The sequence below is a fragment of the Anser anser genome, assembly GCF_964211835.1.
Source record: "Anser anser genome assembly, chromosome: 13".
Taxonomy (NCBI): Eukaryota; Metazoa; Chordata; class Aves; order Anseriformes; family Anatidae; genus Anser; species Anser anser.
In genome coordinates, this window is record NC_139734.1 from 10867155 (window position 1) to 10887932 (window position 20778).

At 39.7% G+C, this 20778-nt stretch overlaps 1 protein-coding gene across 12 annotated transcripts in view; it reads right to left on the minus strand.

The window, feature by feature from the left end:
* Positions 1 to 20778, minus strand: part of AFF2 (ALF transcription elongation factor 2) — a 426609-nt gene that overhangs the window by 279145 nt on the left and 126686 nt on the right. For 4 of the 12 annotated variants that reach the window (XM_083797153.1, XM_083797152.1, XM_083797151.1 and 1 more), the window contains exon 2: positions 17826 to 17898. The exons of 5 other annotated variants lie outside the window; for them this stretch is intronic. In XM_083797153.1, coding sequence (XP_083653279.1) covers positions 17826 to 17898 — 73 coding nt within the window. 3 more of the 12 variants (XM_083797144.1, XM_083797143.1, XM_083797154.1) reach the window with 3 other exon arrangements.

Here is a 20778-nt window from a genome sequence, read left to right on the forward strand (position 1 = left end):
TTAATTAACTCCCTGCAGACTCTTCCCCGAAAACAGTACAGTTGAGAAGATTATCAACTGCTTGGGATTTTGGGGCTTGAGTCTTGGAAGTCCTCGGGTAATTGTGAGACATTTCCAATGGGCAGCAGATATTTAAACCTCCTCCTCTCAAGAGTAGCTCCTCTTGATCTTACAACTGTTTCCATCACTAACATACATCTTTTTTAAAGTCTATGGATGGACGACTTAACTGGGAATTCTGGAGTGTAATAGGCCAGGAAAGAGGGAATTCCCATGGAAAGGAACAGCCAAGCAGTGCTCCGAGTGACTGGGAAAGTATTTAGAGCTTAGTGCAGGAAAATCTCTGAAGCCATTTGTTCTGTGCATGGCTGCAGTAAAAGGAAAAGCAACAAGGACACAGAGATGCATCAGCAAAGGGCTGGAATACAAATCATAGGAAGTGAGATTATTTCTGTAATAACTACTGCACAACCGGAATTCTGTCCACAGTTATACGCACCACACAGGTAAGTTAGTTTTACTGTAGAGAGGGTGCAACTTTAAGTACCCAAGGTGGTTCAAGGTTTTTAAGAAGATTTGTTGTCAAGACAGGTCAATGTGACTGAATTTATTCTTGCTAGGAAAGAGATAACTTTGAAATGACTGAACAGAAGTATTTCATTTAATATTAAGAATGTTTTAAATACAGCACAGAGATAAGGGAGAGGGGAGAATCTGTTCATTAGCGGTTTAAAAAAAAAAAAAGGCAAAACAAAACCATGGGCATCATTTCACATTTGGAAATAACAAGCCAGTATCCACTGGCAGTGACAGCTATAAAACTCTCATTGACTTCAATGAAAGCAGCAAGTGTGCATCTAATTGAGGAATATGGATCACAAAATGTAAAGAAAAATCATTTTGCTTAGAGAGTAATGAATATGCCATATTATGCTGCCAAGTAATATTATTGCCACAAAGTCTCAACGAGTTTATGAAACATTGATATTTTTATTAGTAGAGAGTCGACTGGAAGAGAGTGACAAAACAAAACGAGGATGAAAAAAGGTAAAAGAAAGCAGACTTACTGGGCCAAATGGCTTTTTCATGTCCATAAATTGCTAAGAGTATTTCTAATTAATTTCTCCATTCAAATGGCCAGAAATAAAGAACAGAGGCTTTTGAGTGTGCCATGAACTCAGGAGAGACTCTGTAGACTTGGACAAATAATAGTATAAAATGGTTTATGAAACCAGAGGGTTTATGGTCTATAAATAACTTCCATGTATTTTTATTCTTTACACGTACAATATTACTGAGGACTGGATGATAGCTTTTCAGTGCTGCCTGGTTGACTTCTTCCACATACACACCCAAAGTAATGACGATATTGATCCTGAAGAGACATTTTTTGAGACAGATAAAAAAGCCACACAACTGAACTAATAGAAAGGGCCTAGCAACTTAGTGGTAAAGCTGTGGTCCTTTAAGTGCATAGCAATTGGCTACACAGCTTAAAACCTACATCCTAATATCTTCAGGGTCTGGGATGAAGAAGGAAAGAAAAAAAAAAGAGACATCTAAAAGATGACTTAGGGCATTTAGTGCCTTTAATGGCCCTTCAGATAGCTACCATGCAAATTTTTAGGCATCCAAATATTATTTACATCCAAAAAAATATGATACGTGTGTTCATCAGTGTAAACAAGAGACTCACTGAGAAAATGCTTTTGATCTTTAGGACTTACAGCATGCTCTTTTTTGGTTAAATGTGCAATTCAAAACGTGCCTAATTCCTAAAATCCATATATGTGACACTGCCTGGGTTTCCATGACTACTGCTCTGAAAACCATATTAATTATTCAAGAGGTCCATGCCATTCTCCCTGCGTTCCATAAGGAATGCTGGGAAGCACTGTCTGCCTTTATAGAGCAATACAGATATTTAAAAGGGCTGCATCGCTGGCTCTAAATACCACAGATATTTTCTTACAGCACTATGACATCTGCGTGATAGGTCCCATAAATATTTTTTAAACACTCCAGTACATCAGTGAAGAGGGGGAAAAAAAAGAAAAGAAGAAAAAAAACTCTCCTCTGCTTTTTTTTCTTCAACGATATTCAAAAAGATGCTTTAATTCTAGTCTCTGTTTATCATCCTGATATAATCCCATTTTAAATAAAGTCAACTAGCTTGCATGCAGTAGGGATTAATGCCTGTGTTTTTTTAAAGGATATAGTTTCAAATTGTGAAACTTACATGAAATCAAATTTCTCACATCAGTTGTGACTAAGCATCTGTTTGCCGTATCTGTTGATCTCTGTATGTTTTAATAACCATAATCAGTGTAAGGAACATACTTTACAGATAACGTTATCAAAACACTGTAACAAAGTAAGGAATGTCAGTGCTGAAGCAATACATACCACCGCCGACGTCCTGTCACAGCGAAACGATCAGTGCCAATCACACGGGAGCAGCGCGGGTGCATTACAGGGCCAATTACTCAGATGCAGAGAAGAAAGGAAAGTGGGCCAGATTCTGTTCTCAGTGGAAGCAAGACAATAGAGTTACCCCAGATTTATACCTGTGTGACTGAAAGCATAATCTGGCCCAGCATCAATCTTCCCGACATAGAGTCGCTCGGGATCTCTGATTGGCATATATGTAATACTCGGGCATCCCTTATGGAAAAAGTCTATAGAATGGAAGAGAAAATGATAGCTTTTCTGCAGAATTTTGTAAGTCAAACTACTATATAAAATTCCACTGCTGAGATGTATTCTAGATCTCAATTAAATGCTTTATAAGCCTTCCATACCATATCTGTAAAAATAATATTCTCTATTAATTCCTGTATGTTTAGGGAACATTCTTCTGTAAAAAGAAAAAAAAAATAAATTCATTTTTCCTTTCCAGAACCTCCAAGTTTCAGCCCTATTATATTCTCCTGTAACACCTATACAACACCTAAAGCCAGGATTGAAATGCAGTTGGTAAGGTAAATCTGAATTTCCCCAAAGCACAGATATAGCCTTCTGTTAGTCCTGTCACCATTTAAAAATGCCAAAATGAACAACAGGGAAAACAGAGCTCCAGATTCAAAGCCTGCCCAAGTCAGAATGCCACGTGCAGATCCCAGACTGACACTCCCTGAGCAGACACACAGCTGTAACCAAACCAAAAAGTGCAGTAATATTTTTAGGTCTCAGGAGTCCTGGAACACGCACAGTGCCTGTGCATGCCTCTCCCACTGTACCGTCTCTTCCCGGTGCTCCTCACACTCTCACTACCTTTCACGAGCTGCTCTACATCCTGATGTGGCTAACAGCACAATAGCAGCACGGAAACACGACCCAGGACTGAGATATCAGTTTTGTTTGAGAATCCTGCACCAGCTACTTACCCTCCCCTCAACATCTGCCTTCTCTCCTAGCCTGTGCTGGATGGAAAATCTCTCCCCCTCTGGGTACATGCTAGCACCTAGCATAATCCTCCCCCTCCTCCCTCAGTTTCGCTGGAATGGCAAGGCATTGCTATAAAACTGCTGATATAATATAACCTACAATAATTTCCAGTTGCGTACTTCCAGGATTTTTTTCCCCTTCCTCCCAAACATCTCCCTACCAGGGCACCATCATTACTATTATTATTTACTGTTCAGACTGCAGCTCTAGCGCCCACAACGTGCATGCTTTATTACTCCCAAGTTCTCACTTGCCATACAAAGTGCTCCATCCAAATAGAGATAAAAAGTAATTTCCTCAAGAGCAAGGTGTGAACTGAGCATACTTAATTGTGCACTGGTATATCAACTGTATAATGTTGCAATAAAATTCCAAAACAATGTGATTAAAAATTATACCAAATGAGGATACCAAGGTGCCATAGCCAGTCAAAGCGCATTTATCCAATCTAAATTATATGCTAAGCAAATAAAATAAACATGCAATTTGCTAATTAAAGTGTACTCTCATGTATTCTGTAACCACCATAAATTATACTGCAACATTTAATTTTTTGACTATTTAGCAAGGTTTATGAGTGCTTTTACTAAATTAAACCGAATGAAAAGGGGGAAATAGTAGGAATGCGCTGCTTTTCCCCTCTTCTTTCAGTTCAGATTTCTTTCAGTATAGTTTTTGTTTGCTTGTTTGTTTTGTTGTTGGTTTTTTTTTGTTTTGTTTTGTTTTCAACAATCATACCTTCCTACAATACAGTCTTAATTTTACTGTGGATTTTTTCCACTTTTACTTCCAACGCACATCTTCCACCCTGACTAAATGACAGCTATTTGTTTCTGTAAATTTTCTCCAGTAGGGTAGTCAGATCTCATTTTGTGTACCTTATTTGAATGATTCTTTAATAAGAATTCCACATTCAATGTCCCCCACACTTTGTCAATGACAATGTCTCCCCACCACCACCCCCAAACAAAATGAAGATTTTCAATCCTTTCATCTCATCCAACACAGAGTGCCCAAATCACAAATGGCAGCTGACTGGCTTCCAGTCGACGCTACAAGTCCTCCATCATCCTGAGTCTGAATGCCTGAAGGCATTCCTGGGTTCCACTCAAGGGGAACTGTGAACAGGTGGGGTTTATTGTCTTTTAAAAATATCAGAAAAGTCTCAGAATCTCAGTGTGCCTGCCCACCAGGTCAGCTGTGTTCTGGACTTCTCAGGAACAGTGTTTTATCCCAGAGTATGGTCATGTAAAGAAAAACAGGGGGATTGGGAAATCTGGCAGTCGCTGTTCAAGCCCTCGCTCTACTACATTGCTTTGCAGCTTCTCTGAAAATTGCTCAATATTTGTGCCCAACACCTAAAGATTAGCATGCCTCCAAACCATCCATCTATGTGACTTCACAGTCTACCTATAACTAACGCGCTCCTACAAGTTACAGTGAGAGCACCAGACCACAGGGCAACCTTTGTAGGGTGGCCAGCATTATCTCTATTTTTAATATTAGAGCCGCTGTTCTGTACCCAACAGCTACCTGCAAACTCCCCAGACGCCACATCCCAGTGACACACCGAGCCCTCTGTAAATCTGGAGTGAATCCCAGACTGCTCCAGCTTCGTGGGTAACAGCGCTGCTGAGACCGGGCTGTGCAGGTTCCAATGCACTCTGTGGTCTGAAGAAACCAAGTCCAAGCCAACATGCAACTGCTGAGACAACACAAGACTTTTCATAACCTTAATCACCTTTACAGGTGCATGAAGTCTTTCAGTTGAAAGATCAATCGCCCCAGGGAGCCTCAGGCTGGCTGCATCCTGTCCCTTCCACAACTTCTTACAGAGGTCAAAGTGCTTTGTTGGAAATACACAACATTAGTGTCCTAATATCAGTAAATTTGTCCAAAATTTAGAATTCTTGCAGAGCTGTTTTGCCTAGAATATTCTAGAAATTAATGCATATGCTAGAAGAAACTTGATGGTCAATACTTTGCACAGAGTGGGGTTTCCTACAACAAAGCAGTTGAAGAACTCTTTCTTCAACCCTTTTACTTGCACTTTATAATAAAAATATTGTTTCATACTTGTCTTCTTTTTGGCCACTGAGATCGGTACGTTTGTCCTTTGTTGGTTACAGATGCCTTTTTAATTGGTATTACTTTGCTGGGAGGATCAGTAAGTTAGCTGCTTTATTCACACTGATGCTTGATTTGCAGTTTTGCTGCAAGACTATTTTTCTTAGAAATACTCCTGAATTCCTGTCTTCAGTGAAAACTGCCTCTCACTAAAACAAGGAAATAGTTTTGCTATCTAATCTGCCTCCTGAAACCTTGCCTAAAGACAAATCCTGCTTCTTTGGGAATTCATTTTTTGGGGAAAATGGGGGAGAAATGTGTTTGTTTTTTTTTTTGATCTCTTTATATTTTTTTTTCCTGCTGACTGGCATTTAATAATATTGCATCTTCATTGCAGGAAGAGAGTACATTGTAAACAAAGTGTTGTCATTTAAAAAATAAGAATATGAAAAGCAATTTGTTCTTTTTACACATGTACAGTGGTATGTTAGCTAGAAAATGCCCATTTTGCCTTGTCCATGGCAGGGGGGACACCATCTCTCAAACCTCTGCTTATGCCATGTGATGAAAAATAATTTTAAGTAATAAGACAGAAACAGCCCGTGAAAGCCTGCAGGTTTAAGGTTGAATCATGTTTTCTGCTCTCTGAATTATGTCTCCATCTGCTCTGATTTTGGGGATTGGAACCAGATCTTGGACTAAGAAAGTTGATGCCAACAGCTTGTGGAGCCAGTGCCCATCAACAAAAATGTGGTGGTTTTAAAGTGAATGGCCCATATCAGTAAGTATTTTTAAGCTACCACTCCAATGCAGTGACACAGCATGCTAATTAAGAGGGAGCAGCAGAGGCATAATTCCGGGGTTACAAAATGGACTTAGGATCAGTGAGGTTCTAGACTCAGTAATATTTGGTCCAGCTGTTTATCAGACTTCGCACATTTACATATGACCTTCTTCAATCCCTCCTCTCCTCCTGCCCGGCTCAGAAAAATCAATAGTGTTTTGTTGTAGGGTTATGAGAAATTCCAGAAGTGCAAGATAAGCTACTCTCACGGTTCAACCATAATAACCAATGGAGCTCAAGGGAACTCACAGTTACCTGGGCTATGGCTCACTGTTCCTGGGTTATGACTTGAGGATATTTTGATGCAGGAAAGAAAAAAAAAAAAAGTTACCATCATTTCCTTTTTTTTTCATGCAAAAGACTTACTTACCATTTCCTGCAAACCCTTCTGAGGCCTGAACTGCTAGACAAGTGGAATCAGCGAGCCCCCACCTTCTCCTCCTCCTCCTACCGATATTTAACAGCAAACTTATTTTTAAAGTAAAACAACTGCAGAAAGTTGTGATATATTTTTTTTTTCAATTAACTCCAAAATTATTTAGAAGTAAGAGCTCACTTCATTGGAAAAAACTAAGTTACAATACAGTTCAAGAACCTTGCTTGTATAGTGGGATTCTTCTCTGTTTTGCCATCGTAAATCCAAAGTAACACCACAGGGCTGAATTGTGTTACACCAGATTTTCAGAAAATAAAGGAGACTGCAGCCCTGCCTGTTGACCTCTGTGGGATTTTTCCCTAAGTGATTACTGCAAGATAAAGCCTTTTGACATAAGGTGGAGTGCAACTGAATTTTAAAAGAAAAATGTGCAAGAGAAAATACAAGGCAATTATCTGATTACTAATAGGAAGAGGTACAGAGCCACAGCATATAATGTTCTAGGGATTATCCAGCTTTGAACAATGCTTGCTTAACAGCTGCTACCGAACTGTGGTTTGTGTACTTGGCAGAGTGTTTCATTAATGATAATCTACAGTGTTTACAGCCCATAGGCCTCTAAATATGTTAAGAACCTTTTTTATTTGTATTTTATAATCCTTTTCCCTTATGTTTTATGTTTTTCTTGATATTTCTGAGATCTGAGGAGGTTTATGTTTCAAAATGATTCATTTCACTCTGACAACTGCAGAGCAAGATTGCAGTAAATGTTCCCTTGTTATCAAGACTATGTATTTATAAACAGAGAGGAATACCATCTAAATTCATACCAGGGCTTGGATCACCACCAGCTAATACATTCAGATGCCAATATACAGTGCTCTATTGTTTACATGCAAAAGTAAATGTCAAACAGAGGTGTCTTTGCCAGTTACTAGATATTCCTCAGTCACTTCTTGGACCTGTCAGGTTGCAGCAAATTGAAGCTGCCTTATTTCTGCCATTGCATTTGACCTGAACTTCATTTAGAGGAATCCTGCAATTATTTTAAAGGTATAGTATTGATTAAGACTTTGGTTTGTTTCAGAATTCGGCTTTCAGATCCTTGCCTGACCCACTCCTCGTGGCAACACTCAGGTGATATTAGGAAAACAGAACCTAATTAAGAATCTAATTCCATTGTGGAGGGGATTATGTATTATGTAGAACGCTAGGAAGAAGATCATGATCCAAAAGCCAAGTCACTGAATTCTGGCTGTAATTGTTTTGACACACGGGATTTCGGTGGCCATGATTCTGTCATGATAAAACAGATTATTGCTTCAAAGCAATTAGCATAGTTAATTTTGACACAAGACAGCACACTTCTCTTTCACTATTTTCCCCTTCTTTCATCCTCTCCCCCTTTGTACCATCCCGACACGGCTGCTTTCCCAGTCTCGGTGATGCTGAGCAGCCGGGAGCCCTCCTGCCAGCTGCGCTCCCCGGGGGACGTGGCAGTGCAAAGAGCTCCCTTCACCCACAGCGGTACGGCCCAGAAACTCTCAGTGATGTGTTAGCCTCATTCCAACTGGTATCAGAGGGGCATGAGCACCACATCTCAAGCTGCTAGAGGGTTGTGTTTTTTTTTTTACACTGGCCCTCCAGTGCGCTGAGCTGCTGAGCTAGGCTCACTGAAATGTACACTTGAAAGAAATTCTCTCCCCTCCTGATCACTAGTGGTTTCTATAGAAACAAGAAGGAATCTCTGTTCTTCTCTAAAATTTTCCCCTAATGCTTTTATACTGTATGAAACCATTTTTTTTATTTTTTTTCTTTAAAGATTCCACAGCTCTCCATTTATAACCTCATTTATCCAATTAAAGAATAGATTAGATAAAAAAAAATGGGCATGAGGGTTAAATTTAAAGTAACACAATGCTGTGCATTAACTATCTGTGGTCAAGCCATCTCTCCTGGGTCATTTTATGGCTCAAGCATTTCAAAGAAAATACTTTAAAACAACGGTACATCACAAGAGTTAAAAGGGGTCAAGAGGATATTTACTTAACCACTAGTTGACTTTTTAACTTAGAAATATTTCAGCAGTTACTGTATTTAAATGAAATCCGTCTCCTCAGTGTCCCCATAAATTACTCTACAACTCCAGGGTTCCCATCCATGTTGCAAGTCACCACCCCAATGCCTGGAACTTCTTCTGCTTTAGATAACTGTGATGTTTGCTTGCTTTGTTATTGTGCCCTTCTCTGGAGACTGCATTTGCACAGGAATTGCTAAGGCTTGTAAATATTGTATCTACCTTGTTGTAATCACTAGGCAAACATACTTGCACTCAGTCCTACAAAAAAAAACCTAAGAGCTGTTGAGCCATGAAAAATTTCTCTAACAGAGGTTTGACTTCAAGAAAAAAATTGGAGAAGAAAACCTTCACACCGAATAGACTAACAGAGGCTATGCTAGCCAGAAACCAAAACAGTAATACAAACAAATGTTATTTGGGGTCTACTATTCCCTTCTATCAGAGGAAAAAGAAGACATAATCATTTTTCACACCATAATGATGCAATATAGCATGTTTTTATAAAAACAATAATAGGCATTCATTTTCAGTGCACATAAATAACTTTCTTCTATAGTCAAGTCATATTTACTCTCACATGTTTACTTGGAAAGTTTAATATTCATGCACACACAAATCATTTACTGTAGGTAGTGAGTTGAACTCAACAGAATAGAGGTTGATTATATTAGGCAATTGCAGATGGGACCAAATGCAATCCTGATGTCACTAACGCAGCAAAGTGACGCACAGGACAGCTTCTGTCCGGCGAGTCTGAAGGAGACGTTCAGTACGAACACCAATTTTGCTATTGCTATTTACCGCACCAGCACTGTCAGCAAAGATTTCAACCAGACAATCTTGGAGTTGCAATCTGAAGTGTTATTTGCTTTCCAATCTTATGTTAGTTTGGCTGTATTTTTGCTTTGTAAGAATTAAAATTCCCCTGCAGGTGCTAAGAATATTATGAGAGCTGCAAATGAACAAACTGCTGGGTCAAATTCATCCCTAGGTAAACTGTACACCAGCACACAATTCTTGCATCACTATAGATAACGTTAAGACTTCCACCATCATCTTTGAGGATCTAGCATAATAACGCGCTTGAATTAAGTCACCTCAAAGCTCTTGGTGGGTCTAGTTAAAACTTACCCCAAAAGATCTTTCTTTTTTTTTTTTCTCAAAAAGAGAAGGAAAAGAAAAACACACTGTATTTTTTTCTCCAACAAACAGGGTACCTTACCTCATATTTTGTAATATTTTTTTTTGCTTGTTAGATTTGAGATGGTGGCTCCAAATGCAAAATCCCCAATTCAATGTAGGAGAATTGAATAAAGAAACATGCCAGCGTTATATATTTTTTTCCAGAACAGTTAGTCCTATCATATAAATAGCTTCTTAATGTTGTTTTACATTGCCAGAGATAACTTGTACTATAACTAATGTATTTTAAGTTTCTTAGAAAAATAATTACCAAGCATTTGCTCCACCAGTAATAATCATGCTTGAAGTCATCAATTTGGAGAATAATGTTTGTTCCATTTTACTGCAGAAAAATATTTTGTGTCTACAAAAAAACATTTTCAGCATCAAATTTCATTTCACTTTGGAATGTTCAAGCATTACTAGGAAAAAAAACAAAACAAAACAAAACACCACCTCCCAGCCCAGACTGGCACTGCTCAAAGGCTAACATGAGAAAAGATGCATACGACTGGATCGCTTATTTCAGTGCCCAGCAGTCAATCAGCGATACACTGATATTAACAAGGATTGAAATATCGAGTGCCTGGTGATCTGCCAAAAAATCGTATGTTACCTGCTATGCGTTTTCTCTTTTTGTCTCTCCAGGGAAAAGAGCTCTGTACAGCTTCATGCACAGAAACCTATTTTAAAGGATATGCTGGTCAAAGGGGGTCCTGAAAATTTCACGTTGAGAACCAGGAAAAAAATACGTGCCGCAGCTAACTTTTACTGTCGTATCTGGAAAGCATTTAATATATTCTAAACTAAGTCAACGCATATGTGGTAGAGAGGAATGTAAGGCTTGCACTGTTAACTAATTTTTAGTTCAGAAAAGCTCTGTGAAAGTAGGAAATCTCTCTGCTGATATTGGACTGTTCCAAGGCCGCCTGGTTCCTAACATGACAGTGGGGAAGAAAAGCCACCTTGATGAAATTACACAGCTTCTAGAACAAAACCATCCTAACAAGCAGATGCTCTTTGTTGCTAACAGCAGAACATACCTTCATTCTTCCCCTCATTCCCAGTTTACCCTACAAAGAACTCGAGGTCCTACTTGTGTGTGACCATCTCCAGCTCTCCTGAACACGGTTAAAGGAAACCACTGCCTATTTGCTGTGGCCACTATTACGAGATTATGTAGCTAAACAAGAATATCCAGTTGTTGGTCATTGATTTATCTATAAAACAGTAACTGTAAAAATGATAGAAGAGGTTCTGTACTAGATAGTCTTGTGAAACAGTTTATTACTTAAGCATTAATGACCCGTTTAGAGGTCTTTACTGGTCAGGTAATGACCAGCTAAAGGAGTTAAGGGCCCGAGGCAAAGCACTCTAATAAAACCATGCATACACCATGTGTTTGGTTCCTCCGAATTCTATTAGGAGAGAGGAGCGTAAAGGGTAATGAAAGACATGTCCAAGAGGCACTCATATCAGCCCTCTCATTTTATATTGGGCATAATGTGCGTGGCCTTATTCCGGCTGCACAAATCACGCCTTGTTTATACTACCACCCCTCCCCGAGAAGAGCAGTAACTGCAGCCAAGAATGGCCAGTCATGAGATGTGAGATGTTAAGGACCCTGTTCCTTTGGGCTAACAAGCCTTCATCCAACTGAAGGAGCCCATGCTACTATTCAAACACCCGCTATGCTCTGCACCTGCAGGGAACACACGCTCAACGCAAAAGGAAGGGAGCTAATATGCTGACAGGCACCTTAGCCGCTCCTGCAGGTCCTAAACCCGACTCCAGTAGTATTAAAGGTGGAGGGATTAAGTGTTTTCTGTATTTCCCAGCAACTCTACTCAAAAACATCGACTTGAATATGAATGCCCTCTTGGTTGCTTTTTTTATTGTTTGCATTATGAGAAGAATCATATTAAAACAGGAGTTTAATATGGATCTCTCTACTCTAAGACTGAGACAAAGCAGCTGTACGTATATCCTTGCCAGTAAACAAGAAGCCAGGAGTTGGAACAATAGCCAGGGCCCTCGCTCTTGGCTTCAGAGGCAGGTAAAACACTCGGGCCCACATAACCACATCTCGCTATTACAGCCCCACAGCATCATTGATTTCGGCCCTGATTTATGGCATCATTTGTTCTTGATAAGAGCCACTTGCCAGCACTACTCAGAAAAAGTAAAATACAATCTAAGAGCGGAAACTAAAAAGAAGAGAGGATAATAAGAAGAAAGAACTGCTAGAGAAATCCACACGGATTCCTGTGTTTGCAGGACAAGGTGTTCTAGGCACAAGCAAGTTTAATGGCTCAGCAGTTATGGCTGTATCATCAGTGGTAAAATGAGGATAAAGACCATTCTGATGACTTAGTCAAAAAGTTACTTAATTTCACTGTCACTTCTATGACTACAGTATATTTTGAATGTTTATTTTAAAAACCACTCTGCAGTGTTTACATGACTAATTATAATAGCTTCCTTAAAGTATTTCCAATTTTCTGTGTAAATAGCCTTTTAAGACATGTTGGGGCTTATTTCAGAATTTAACAATCTTTCAGAGCCATTGCAGCTAATTGTATAAATACCTATTAAGCCAAATTTAAGCTTAACTCATGTATAGAGTAGAAAAATGGTAGCTTCATATTCACACCATTCCAATTTGAAAGGTCAGACACCTCAGTGCGTTATTTTAGACCATCTGAAATGATCACAGTACAGCCTAGGCATTTACTGAAATTAAATTTTTCATCAAAAAAGTGGGCAGAGCAGAAAACACACACTATATTAAACAGATATGATTACTTCTACAGCTGTACACTTTTAGCAGCTCAGAATAGGAAAATAAAATTCAGGCCCTAACTAAGAGCTGATTCAGTGCATGCATCACAAAAGGCTGAATTTAAACCAGAAGATTTGTTCATTTTTAGAGCCAAATTATAAACTTTTGCAACACAGGGTTAACAGCAAAAGTGCTGACACAACAGTAAGTGTATAGTGGCGCCTGCAAGCAGCGCTATAATTAATCTAAGTGTACTGTCATTACACTAAACGCTGCTTCTGCAGGATCATTCCAAATCATGAGGCACTTTCTCTCTTTCTCAGATAACATGCAGTTTATTTCCAATCATGGGCATTTCCAGTCATAGCATGATTTGCTAAAGGAACATTAGGTCTCAAAGCAATATCTTAATCAAATCAGAATTTTCTTCTGTAAAACAAATCTTTGGCTTTTGGAGAATTAGTAACATCTAATGCCTTAGGATAGAGATGTGAAACTGTGAGCTGAAATACGCACTGCTGGAGACCGTACTCAGCCTCCTTGCTTCTAGCCATTTACAAGTACATCTATCTAACCTCCTACCTACACACCTACACTTTATATGGTCATAAACCACCAATGCAATATCTAAATTATACCCTGAAAACTCCACGTTGGAAATGGGTTGTATGAAAATTCACCTCATGTGGTTTATTCATTTCTGCAAGAATAGGCGGCTCCAATTCCTTTTGGATAGAACTCGTTTAAACAAAGCCCAACAGCAAACACCCATAAATTAAAGCATTATTGGTATTTATGCAAAGAGATATAGGTAAACTGTGTGAATTCTGCATAAAAGGCTTAAGAAAGGAAAGCGGTAGAACCTCACACATACAACCCTAACTGCATTTATAAAGTTAAGTACTTTGTGAATTAATACTTTGAAATACGTAGTACAAGGGAAGAAAAAAACATCCTGTCTGGAAACCTGTTTATTCACATGCATTTAAGATTTTCCCTACTGCCACTCATATCCATTGAAGTAGAACTGCCCTAATAAACTAAGAAAATATAGGAACAAAATGAATTTAAGTATTTCACTATACCTATATGAAGCTGGTAATTTATAATAAATAGACATTTACCCAGAATATATTCCCTTTACTTCAACATAAACTATATTTGAAGCAATAGTCTGCCTTGGGAATTTTATGACCAAACCACTATGATTATGTTTACAGAGTTTAAACATATATACCAGAATTACTCATTCTTTACTTTTGATATGCAGGTCTGTGATTAAAGACCAATCTGAATTCTACACCCGAATTTCTATAACAGTAATATTAACATGTAATTGGTACACTATATTAATGTAAATCACTTTGTAAAACTGTTAGAATCTTCAGTGGAGTGCTGGAAAAATTTATGTACAGCAAAATGATAAAAAAATACACAATAAAAGTCAATGGTGAGTTTAGAAGCTGGGGTCACTGGGCCAGCACAGACCACTGCTCATTCACCATCTTCGCCCTTTGAAAACAGAGTTGCAACTCTGAGAATTAGATAAAACAACTTCAGAAGAACATGTGCTTAGAAGACATCAAGCAGATGTAGCACAATCATTCATGCTAAGGCTACTGTGGTGCAAAGTCAAGTTATGTTTTTCCACTAATAAATATATTTTATCTAGTAAACAAAGAATACAACAACACACATACATACACATATACACTCAGAGAAGCCACAAAACATGCCTGATGACTACTCTACATTTTAAGAGTGAATAATGTGTAATCACAGACATATGGCCCTAGCCAATAGTGTGTCAAAACCTAGAGCAAAGAAGTATTAAGATTATCTTTAAGTCAGTAGTAAAAATCTAAAGTACTAAGATTATTATTTCCTATCTAAAGATGGTGGTCCACAAACATTTTAAATTAGCAGTAATTTTGATCCCCTCCTTGTGTTGGTAGTGGCATTCATGCAACTACACAGGCAAATAGACCAGGAAATTAATGTAGCTGCAAAGTAATTCCCTTCCTCCATGCCCCTTTCTCTCACACAAACACACACCAAAAGAAAAAAAAAAAAAAAAGGCAGCTTTCCGCAGGATCACTTACTTGATCTGATTCACAACGTGACATCCTAAAGGCCAGTATCCGCACAAGGCAGACAGGACAAATGGGGGAGGACTGGAGGGGAAGACAGCACTTGCCCTGGCAGCTTGCATGTGTTAGATTCAAAGTGAACGATGAACCGCACCTACAGTTTACAGTGTCCAGGCTGAGGGTGTTTTATGGCTGTTTAGAGAACACCCAAGGCTCATTATCCCCTTTGTCTTTTGCAACCTCTCCAACTCTCTCTTTTGGAAATCCTACCTACTTCTGGTTCAGCTGACCACACATGAAAAACACTGCTAACAACTACCACTGCTGCTGTGTCCGCGCTGGGCAGCAGCAGCACATCAGGCTGTCACTACAGGACTGGACCAGCCAAACTGTGCCAGCCCCATTACAGCCCGCAGGCGTACCTGTGGCATGGAAACTCAACTGAAACAACATCCACAGAACACACCTGTGGAGTCCCCCAGGTCGCTTGGTGGGGTAATTCTTCGAACTACAGAGATCTCCAGAAAGCTGCTGACAAAGAAATGTCCAAGGCCAACGTCCTGAAACGTTCAGAAAAGGGGTTACCAAGGGTGCACTGTCCTCTGTTGACTGAAAGAAGACTTCGGCTCTAAGAGACAAGTTGTGTGGCTGACCGTAGCCTACTGCTAACCGCACCTGGGTAACCCTCAACACACCCATGTCACGAGCATGCCTGACAGCACAGATGAGCACAGCAAGCTTTAGGAGCTAGAGACAGGTTTTCAGCTGCTGCCTCCACATCTACTTAACCTACCTTCACATTTTCAATGCCTTTTCCCCAGCAGTATAAAAGATCTGCTGAAATCAAAAGGCAACAAACAACACAGGCAAGCAACTAACAATTTAGACACTGATTACCCCATCGTGGCGTGGAACCACGGTCACGCAGGTCCTGCTGAGCCTCACGGGCAGCACGCACACCCCCATGTTACAACAGCACCTCAGTCTCTCAGCTGAGACTAGAAGAAGCGATCCTGCTCATTTCGTCCAACGCCCATCTGCTAGAAAACACAATCACCTTCAGCCCAAAGACCCAACCCCCTTCAGGCGAATCCCAGGTCACAAGGCTACAGGACCGGACTTACTTCTGCTGCTGTGGCTGCTGCATTTTCGGAAGCATTGTAGCTCATCTTCAGGCAGGTGCATGGAGTCCAGTTTCTCCAGGATGCCCTCTCCCAGGCGAGGGTGCAGGCTCTGCCCCCTCAGGGCGCCGGAGGCCCCGAAGCCATGCTCTCTCTGTCCCCAGGTTATAACAAAAAAGCCACAAAGTACCATTAAGGCAGAAACATTTTGTTGAAGGTTTTGCTACTTTTAAGGAAACATGACGGGCACAGACATCTCGCATCAGAAGAGGGCTGTAGGCACCAGATCATTAGTGGGCAGATACATCCCTGAGTCAGAGCCTTATGCCAGCCCTAAAAGGCAGGAGCTCAGACATCACTGTGGAGCTTACATTTGCTAGTGGCTAAATCTAGTGATTAGTCAGCACCGAGAGCTGCTGAATCACTCTTCAAAGGCACCTATCTCTCTGCTTACATCAGCTACGCAGCCGCTGCACTTCACTGAAACAGGCTGGGCTGTCCATCTGTGGCTAGGACCCTTTTACTAAGCTTGCATGATGTCCAAACTGCAACGCAAACACCTGGCCCCTGACCTACTGCAACGCACACGCTAATAAATTAACAAGACTGACAGGCACAGCAAAGGATGCATAATAGCTCATATGTAGTTCATCTATTTTTTCTGATAAAATAATTTCAAATGGAATGCAATATTTTTCTTTCGTCTTAGCAATCATGAATATATTTAAACATCTTTTAAAGTTCTTGTCAATTCAGAATCCATCTGTCATTATTAATTGTTTGGGTGTTAATTATTTGTGATTAAATACACGTAGGCATTGATATTCATAGAAGACAAATGACATACGAAGCAGATGAGACAATTAGCATGAATTACTTCAATAACCCTGAACTTCCCCAAATCTTTGCATCATTAAAAGCTGTCTCTGATTAACAAAAATAAAAAATGAGAAGAAAATCATGAGATTAATATTATATTTTATTACTGTGATTCTTTAACACTTTTACTGACCATGACAGGCTTCACCTGAATAAATCTGAATTCTGTCAACTCTCATCGTAACAAAACCCAGTCTTAGAGATAAGGTGCTCTCCACAGGGGCTAAACAAAAGCAAATCAATATTTTCTAGCTAAAGGACAATCTTTGAGTCAAGATCTGTGTGAGGAAAATCTTTACCCAATTCTTAGAGGAAACTAATTACTTAGAAATACATAATAAGCAATTAAACTTATTGCTTCAGAATTTAACAGGAGTTTTAAAAGCAGTGGCAATTATTTTCTCATGCCAGTGGATGAAATTTCTCATGGTTATGTGTTAGCAGCACTTCAACTAAAAATGATTCATGCAACAAAAAGCATTTGTAAAATAAAACAGAAAAAAACTATTAAAGTAAAACTTCTGCTCCTCAGTGATAAAAGCGAACAAAAGGCATATTGCTTTACAGTGGTTTTGTCCATGAGAGAATTTTGGTACTGCTCTAGTATCCACTTTGACAGAAAATGGCCGTTAAGCCCTACGTAAAGAGTATCTCTGAAATTTTTCTTCTGTTTTTGTTTCCTTTTTATATCTGAAATCAATTAAACAATAATTAAAAATTGATTTTGAAATGCTTAATCCTGTACATTTCTGCATTTTTTTTTAAGTTGTTTTTTTTTTTTTTTCCTTTTTGCTTCTGGGGAGACTTAAATATCACCAAACAAAATCCTCAAGACTTTTCTTACCAAACAGGAGGATTTATAAGAGACAGAGAGGCAAATCCTACTCTTCTTATTTAGAGGAGTGCTGCTATCACAGTCAACAGCATTGCGGCATCTTTAAAAGCAACACAGCTTACACTGTATCACTGGAGTCAACAGGAGTGCCCGAAGGATGACAACCAGAGCTATGTTTCTGAAGTACTGTAACACCTAAACAGAGACAAATTAGACACACTTAGGGGAGGTGCGTATAATAAGGTTAATACAATTCTGCAGAATGTCTCAGTTCGGTTCAAATCCTCAATCTGTCCATGCACAGCGTGGCAAAAAGTCAATACGTGTATTTCAGGAACTATCAGTAACTTTCCCACTAAATCCTGGTTGTAATACAAACATGGGAATCTTCCAAAAGACACGGGTTACATCAAGCAAACAGAAACATCTGATATGTCTGTACTTGAAGGTTGCGAGAAGGACCTCCTCTGACCACGAGAGGGAGAATTGAATCATACACATTGTTTATTCACATATATTTCTTTCTTAAACCAAGCTCACAAGGAGCGCACTTCGTAAGTTCAATACAGCCAGGCGACCCACCTCCCAGCAGTGGAATCCCTGCCTACACACACTTAACGGGGGCTCAGGGAGCCAGGTGAACAAAACCAAATCCCAGAACATCTCTTTTATGGAGAGACGTTGAAGCAGAGTCAGGAAGGGTGAGGTCACTGGGACGCACTTCTTGAAGGCAAGTTGGGTCTGAGTTTTCATAAGGATCTTAGGAAAGATTCCTGAAAGTTGCAACTGGGATTTTGCGGTTTCAGCTGTGCTTTGTCTTTTTCACCTCAAAATAAGGTTACTGGTGTACAATGTCTGTTTCTGTAGCACCACTTCACAGGTGCCACTGGTGCTCTAAGCGTGCATGGGCTGCTGGCTAACTTTGAGGTAGGACTTCAGACGTTGGGCTTAGCTCCTGGCACTCCTGCTTAGCTCACCTCTTAGGAAGCCTCCTAATCCTCATAAGGAAGATGGCAACAATTACGACCTTAGCTCCTCAAAATAAATAAATAAATAAATAAATGGGAAGGTCCTGATGACAGAGTATTTTCCGTGAAGAACATGGGACACTGAAACCTGACCTTTCCCTCAAGCCTGCAGACCTAGAGTTTGCTGATAACCTTTCAGGCCTGCTGCAAAGAACAACTATTCTCAGGACCGCCAGGGAAGTCACAGACTGAGGGATGCATGAGATTGTCATGAGAGGTTTATGTTTATTACATCCATTGCTGCTGATAGCAATAACTAAGAGGAGTCCCCACTGTACAAGCCTTTGCAGGTCTGCAATAAGTTCTTATGTTCTGGTTATGTTTCAGCGCTTGGAGAAGTGCAGAGTAATGGAGGTAAATAAATAAATTACAACATGCGGTTTTTTCACCCCGCTTCAAAACACAATCCTAGTCCTCATTTTTCAGAATCAACCATTACTCACGCTCACTCCTGAGGATCGGCTTTATTTACAAAAGAACTCATAACCATATGACATCGAGCCTATCTCCTAGCCTCCCTATGTTATTTGTGACTGGAATAATCACAGAGCATTTATAAGAAATTTGAGGCAGTATTAAGTACAGAGAATATTTTGGGTTTTGGCCAGGATGTCTGGACCTTTTACTGTACTCAATCAAATATATTATGCTGATCTCCAGCCAGCGAAAGGAGATGGGAAGAAAGCCCTGTTCAGCCGAAGAACAACACAGTGGATGTGACTGGGACCCAAACATTATTTGTCAGCAGACAGATGGGGAAGCCCCATCCCAAAGCAACGTGTAATGAACAGCTACTGATGGCATGATCGAAACAGGCAATACATGGTTTACATTCTGCTGCTTCTGAGGCATGCAGTTATTTTTCTCCCTTGGATTTTGAATTCCTTTTTCTTTCCAGAACACGGCTAAAATCTAATCCTACATACTGAAACTACTTACAAAAGCCAGCTTGTATCTGACATGCAACAGCAGTACAGGAACACCTGAGCCACATTTACTATGCCATTGCAGCTGCGACAAAATTAATGAGCTGACCTATATGAGAAGGGAGTCAGAACAAGCTTTTCCTGCACAATGGCAAAAGCTTTGTATAGAAATAGGTCTACTTAGATTATTCTATATTATAAAGTTACATATACTTAGGCATAGGAAAGAGGATTTTGAAATTCAAACTGTGTAGGACCAATTGCTGTTAAATTAATACTACACAGCTGTACTGAACCTCGGAAAACACACTACTCACCCACTCATTTTCCAAATGTGCGGAGAAAGCAGCTGCAACTACAACATCACCCTGTGTGATGCTACAAAGCAGCATCTTAAGAACAGATGAGTGTACTGTATACATATGGTAATATACATGAGATATAGCATGCATATATGACTATGTAGTGCATACATGTATCTCCTGTAGGATCATATATTTATAAACAAAACCAGCATCTGCAAAGGCTGTGTATACTCATACATGTACAGCTATATATGGGTCTTCTAGAGCCAGAAAACCCTTCCTTCCTAGCGCACATTTTGGACTTGCTTATGGATGGTGACCTAGACAAATGCACACAATGCACGCAACAACAGTGTTCAATTAGGTATTAGGAATAGGTTCATTTAGGTGGGCATTTTTGGAAGCTCAAAATCTGCAAAGAAATTGTAGTGAGTTTTGCAAGTCATGCTGAAAGCAGAAGTTCTCAATGGATCGGTTAAGCCAGTCAGTGATACTAGAAAATACTGATGCCAGCACTTCTGATAAGCAGGTTAACCTGTAATGCTTCAACTACTATCCTTGGTGTCACTAACTGCTTCATCCTGAGTGTAATTGACTCCAGGGGAAAACAAAAGAGGGGATTTTGTTTTGTTTTGACAAATCCACTGCAAGGCACCACACTAAGGTGCCAAAGGCTACTTTGTATTTACAATGCTGATGATACGCACAACTCAGAAGTTTCCTGACCTCAAGTACAAACACAACATGAAAGGTGATATATCAAACTGACACTATCACAGCCAGGAAAAAAAAGAAGAGAAAAACACCTCAGATTTA